The sequence below is a fragment of the Primulina eburnea genome, chromosome 3 (assembly GCF_022965805.1).
Source record: "Primulina eburnea isolate SZY01 chromosome 3, ASM2296580v1, whole genome shotgun sequence".
Taxonomy (NCBI): domain Eukaryota; kingdom Viridiplantae; phylum Streptophyta; class Magnoliopsida; order Lamiales; family Gesneriaceae; genus Primulina; species Primulina eburnea.
The window spans coordinates 19,083,548-19,089,655 of record NC_133103.1 but is presented as its reverse complement, the minus strand read 5'-3'; the positions used below and the strand labels follow the sequence as shown (position 1 = coordinate 19,089,655).

The following is a 6,108-nucleotide window of genomic DNA, read 5'->3' as shown; positions in this document are numbered from 1 at the left end:
AACTTTCTTTTTGTCATCGAAATGTAAAGACATATACTAGAAGAGTGTCCACTCGAACACTAAATGAAAAACAAAAATCTCTGACATGCAACGCACTTGATATTTACTAGTTTCCAATAAATGTAAGAACAAAAATTCAAAGATTGGGTTAGAAAAAATCCATGCAAGAAAGAATCAACGTTGGATATATACGACCACAAGAATACTTCAAATCTCCAACATGTAATCCAATGATTGACTAGGAATGAATATCAACTTTTAACATCGTTTATCTTTCACGTGGAAGGATACAACTAATCCTCCAGATGAAAGAACTCGAGATTTCAGGAAGGTCACAAAATGTATAATTCTGGGAAAAAAGAAATATTTCTTTTAAAAAAAAAAAGTGAAGTTCATAACTTATATGAGCTTCGTTTAAGTCACGAGCATCCATGGCTTCGATAATTCAAGATCCAAGGAACAAAACAATGGCCAAAATGGTCAGCCATGTTGTCTCACGTTTTCAATCCCGTTGTCTTACAAATGGGGCACAAATTTTTTAGCAGGAGCCATTGTTTGATGCAGTCTTTATGAAAGTCGTGGCCGCAGTCCAGCGTTCCAAGGTTGACTCCTTCGCTGTACTCTTCCTGCATCGGATAATCCAGCATTGCAACGAAATGAACACCATGTGATTTTTTTTTCCTTATTGCAGATTTATGATATTTCAAGTAAACAATTTTTCGTACCCGACATATACTGCAAGGCTCTGTTTCCGCTGGATTTTCGGCTCTGCTTGTTACATAGTTCTTGTCTTTTAAACGACTGATTATGACCTCTTCGGTTAATCCTGTGCACACGTTACCTATCCGTTCCTCCAAGCCAATAACTCCTGAAAGAGGGTGTTAAAATCGAGTGGCCATTTGTAAAGTGAAAAGAGGGTGTAGAATCTAGCGCTTGATATTGGGTATCGAGAATTACAGTTGGTGATACAAATACAACTCAAATCTTCTTAACAAAACTAACAGACATCACATGTCAATACTTGTCTCACCTCATAAGTCATGTTATCTACATCCAACCGCATGTCACGATGTCGATCATGTTGATCATGTAGATCAGCCATCCCAAAAAAGACTGAATTATCGAGGATCATCAAGTCCTAGCACAAAAACAGAAACAGCAATTGTATAAAGAAGAAACTATTTCGCCTCTCTAACTATCAGCTGATCACGACTGCATACAAACTAAGCCTGTAGAACCACACCTCCCTTGACTACACAAAATAAAGGTACAGATGATAATCTTCCTCCATCCCAATTTGAAAATGCCATTTTGAACTAACAGAGTTTTAAAAGAGAGAATGTGCATCACGATATCGTTCAAGGTACTTCTGGAAGGAAAAAAATTATATTCTAGGAAATAACACATGATATATGCTAAGAAGAAAGTAGAAGCGTCCAATTTTGGGACTAAAGGAGTGCATTTTATATCCTGGATTATCAAATTGGACTATACTTACAAGTTTTATGGTACCGAAAGCACAAGGAACTAAATATTGAGCAACACAATTATAGCATCGTATTTGGAGAAAAATAGTTAGATACCGGTGGCTGCGACGAATGGTCATGCATGATGCACAAGAAAAAGAAGAAAAGAGGGTTAAAAAGCAGAAGCACAAACCTCCAGTCTCAACGCCTCCCCCCTTCGCATAAGATCCAAGACTCGGCGAATCTGCTGTAGATAAATATATTCAGAAACAAATTTTTTAATGTTTTATATATAATAACAGGAAAGTTTCTTCAATAGTATATGGATATTGAGTGATACAAAACCAGGACAAACAAATAGTGAGGCATTAAAATTGGGGTCGTATGAGAACCAAAGGTCATCTTCAAACATGTGCATCAAGATAAAACAGCATGGTTCTAAACATTAATGCACGAGTACATAGGCAGTCGATGAATATATTACGCACATGTTTACAAATGTGTTAGAAAGCACATGAAGACATCAAGAACAAATAAGCCAGCTTAATGCTAGAATACATAAAATTCTGCAAATTGATTGTCCATCAAAATCAAATGTTTAGCACACAGTCTTCTGGGGATTATTCCCTTGCGATATACACCAAACCACCACAAATCTAATTCTCACATGGCCCACTTAGACAAACAAATGCATACTAAGAAGTTATGTTTGAATGTCAGGACATCAGAGACCTCGTACCACATCCAAATGCATAACACTACAGACTTATAATTAAACAGCCAGTATTCAACTTATCATCGAAGTCTCAACTAGAGGAACATGATTGCTTAACCTCACATAGGATTTCGAATTACCAATTGATCCAATAAAATCAACAGTAAGGCATCTTTAAGGACTACTAATCCAAAAGAAATTATTGAATCCAAGTAAGATTCAATCAAGAAACATGATGCGAATCCAATAAGCTGAAAATCAGCCAAAATAAAACTCCAAGGAGATGCAAATGCAGGCAAAAGAATGTACATATGTGTGTGTGTGTGTGTGTGTGTGTCTATGAATACCTCAGACATAACAGCAGTTCTTCCTTCAGTAGCAGAAGCAAAAACTCGTAGTGAATTAGGTGTTCCAAAAGCACTTTCACGACGTCTCTCCAACAATGCTGACCTTTGGTTCGACATACGTTGACCTTGACTACCCGGTCTAAACATAAGCGGCATCTCTTGTGAGGTAGCTGGAGAACTTGTCCGCGTGGCAAGATTACTGCTCTGACCAGCCCCAGATTCGGTACCTGCTGAGGATAACAAAGATCTTCGAACAATTTCTGACAGTCTGTGAGGATATTGTGGACATCTTCCATGAGACCAATTAGGTGAAGCAGAATCGAGCCCTGAAGATGTGGCTACCTGGGAAGTAGATGCAGCATTTCCAGCTATATTGTTAATCCCACTAGCAAAGTTCCAGTTTATGGGATAACGAGATGAACTTCTCATCTCACGATCCGGAATAAAGATGCGATGATCCGAAATGCTTATGGGAATGTTTCTTTGAGCAGTTTCATCAAAAAGTCTAGCATCCCTCTCTCCTAAAATAGGAGTGGAAGCAAATGGGCCATTGGTTCTTGAGCTAGATGCTTCATTCCACCTAGACTGAAGATTTCGGCGAACAAAAGGAACTTGCAAAAGAGCTGACTGCCCATGAACACTTCCATTTTCTGCCACAGGAGATGGATTCAAATCTAATAGATGATTGCGTAAAACTAATCTCGACGAATTCTGAGAAGATGAACCATCAACACTTCCAAATTCAGCCTCTGTTGAAGATGGATTTACATGCATTTGATCTTGTCGTTGTCGTCCGTTCGACCGCGAGATGAAATTCCTGAGAGAATTTTCAGCAGTTCTGGAGGGATACAAAGAAAATGGACCTGCAGAAACTGCTTCTCCGACACCAATCCTAAGCCTTGAATTTGACCGTTCCGATCCATTATTAATGACAAGGTTGTTGGATATTTGTGCTGGCATTGTATTGTTTCTTGCATCAAGCTGAGCAGATTGTACGGTCCATTGACTTCTTTCCACATTCTGATACGAATTTGAACTCCCAGCTCCAGAAGACTGTCCCACCACTTCAAATATTTTTCTCTTGCAAGATGCTCGTTGACCATCCAAAGAACCAGACCCGTATTCACTCTCTTCCATTGCACATCCACGAAATCCAGACGGCAACCTCAAAGAATCCGAGGAACCACCAACAGATGTCCTATAACCATTTGACGATCCAGCAGATGCATATGTGTTGCGATGTTCAATTATCTCAACCTCATCATCCTCATTGCTTTCGAATCCTGAACTCATGTTAAGATCCTGCAGAAGGGCTTCCGAGCTGGAATCGGGAGCATGAAGCAACCCATCTGTAGTATAATTGTCATTTGGATTTGCATTAGGAATGTCAAATGCAAAAAAATTAGATTGTTCAAATTGACGTTCATCTATGGAGAGAGTGGCTCGAGTGTGAGTGCTGATAATATTTTCTGTTTTTCCCTCATTTTGCTTGTCTTGATTCTGTGCAGCACTTGAACTACCGGCACTCCACTCGCCATTCACGCCATCATGTCTTACATGATGCAGATACGAAATATTGCTGTCACTTGATGATATTCTGTACTCAGGAACAAAATTTTGCGCAGAAGCCTGCATACCATTCCAGGACATTTGTGAATCTATGCCAGAAGGAACTGATGATAATCCAAGATCAAAACTTATATTTTCGGGCAAGGCAGCACTGACAGAACTCCTTTGCCCTTGCATTAGGGCTACCGTTAGATTTCTTCAAATAGACACAAATGGTTCGAATACACCTGTGTTGTGGTATCCAACTGTTCTGTTCTTCAGCAAATCTTCAAGGATTAATACATTGAAAAGTTCTTGTCACATACTTTATATAAATACACTCACAGACGTATAGGGAAAAATAGCATGAGGAACTAGAAATGACAGCAAAGGAACGTTTCATCTTCTAGTAAGTCAATCAAATTAAAAACATTTGAGCCCCCGATATTTTTTTATCCAAATTAACACATATCACCAGAAATCACTTGATACTCAGCATAAAACGCAGTTATCATCATCTCTGAGTAAATATATAAATGCCAAATGCTTTCAGCGCAAACAAGAACATAACTTTAATAGTGCTAGTATTCTTAACAACATAAAAAAGAACGAAACAAACAAACTAATGGGTACTTCAAACTTCTCAACATCTTTACAATTTCTATGACTTTTTAAGAATCCGCACGGAAGTACATAGGGCTTGCAGCATTTTTAGCATTTTGAAAGTACTACAAACATATCGGAGAAAAAGGGTGCTCAATCTCCTAATTTACAAAAAAATTGCTCATTCATCAGCCGCCCATCACGAAATGGTGGGAACACTAAGATAAGTGGTGAAGGAATGGAAAGGAAAATGTTGACCTCCAAAAAAATCTGGAAAAAATTCGACCTTGAATTTACCTAACCACAATTCTAACTAAGGGAAAAGCACAAGAGGAATCAGAAGACACTTTAACTTCTAAAACTAGCAAAATATTTGCCTAAATAAAGATGCTGAACCCATCAGAAAAATGAAAATAGAAACGTAAAAGACAATGCAACGGATGAATCCCTGGAACCAAATGGAACAAATAACCCGAAAGATCAAATTTTTAACCAGTAAAAATTAAAAGAACAAACAGCGTTGAAAAGAGCTAACATGGTGGACTCATTCAAGATCAAGCATGAATAAAAAAAATCTGAAACTTTTACCAGCCAGAGAACAGCAGATAGAGCAACAGATGTAAAGGCAAGACCTGAAAACAGCAAAACAGCCGTTAAAAAAGTTTTCTTCTTGCAGGCATAAACTGCACAAACATCAAACAATCATCAAAACCTCTCCTCGCCACACCTCTCTTTTCCACATTCAGACCCAGAATAAACGAAAGCAAATCGAAACAGAAAACAACATAAACTCCAAACCTTGTGCAGAAAATTTTCGAGAGGTAGAGAAAGAGAGAGAGAGAGAGAAAAAAAAAAGTTTCTTGAAATGAGATGAGGATAAAAGAGATTGGAATGAATTGGTGGGTGCTGTGTGAAAAGGAAGAGAAATTGAGAGATGGGTGGAAGGATTAACGAGGACGGTAATCTTTAATTTACTCAAAAACACCCCACCAATAGGCGACAGGGCCACATTCACACCTCTATGCACAGATAGACAAGAAAATTTTTCAAGAACGCAATAAAAAAGAGAGCTTTCCCATTTTCATTAATGCCCACAATAAATAAATAATTAAACCAAAAGTCAGAAATGTGGAAGGATTCATCTCTGCAGTTTCCAGAGTGTGATGTTAAAGAAAATGAAAACTTTGTTTAATATTATACTAATACCAATAATATTACCAAAACCAAAAGGGAAATCCCCATGATAAAGAAAAGGTTAAACCTTTAATTATGGGCTCAGAATTATCACAGTTTCCAAGTCTTTCTCGTGAGAAGAAACGGGCGGAAAGGCTCTTCCTTTGTCTTTGGTTTTCAAAATCTTCACGCCAAGCACCTGTCCCTTGTTTATGCATCCATGCCATCCATCACACGGCTTTTTGTACTCGATTCA

The 6,108-nt window shown here is 38.2% G+C and overlaps 1 protein-coding gene across 11 annotated transcripts; it reads right to left on the bottom strand.

Moving 5' to 3' along the window:
• Positions 1 to 378: 378 nt before the first annotated feature.
• Positions 379 to 5,773, bottom strand: LOC140827197 (probable E3 ubiquitin-protein ligase RHG1A). Of its 11 annotated transcripts, none has more exons than XR_012116930.1 (7): positions 5,478 to 5,768; positions 5,268 to 5,311; positions 2,529 to 4,363; positions 1,660 to 1,710; positions 1,031 to 1,138; positions 726 to 868; positions 379 to 626 (listed from the first exon to the last, which is right to left on the bottom strand). XR_012116930.1 is itself a non-coding variant. In XM_073189822.1 (7 exons), the coding sequence occupies exons 3-7, from the start codon at positions 4,272 to 4,274 to the stop codon at positions 495 to 497; spliced, it is 2,190 nt and encodes a 729-aa protein (XP_073045923.1). In that variant the 5' UTR covers positions 4,275 to 4,363; positions 5,268 to 5,311; positions 5,478 to 5,773; the 3' UTR covers positions 379 to 494. The 11 variants fall into 11 exon arrangements, 2 of the variants coding, with proteins under 2 accessions (XP_073045923.1, XP_073045922.1); XR_012116929.1 differs by having other exon boundaries at positions 1,660 to 1,713; positions 2,529 to 4,324; positions 5,407 to 5,766; XR_012116927.1 differs by having other exon boundaries at positions 1,660 to 1,713; positions 2,529 to 4,324; positions 5,478 to 5,766.
• Between the last annotated feature and the right edge of the window lie 335 nt (positions 5,774 to 6,108).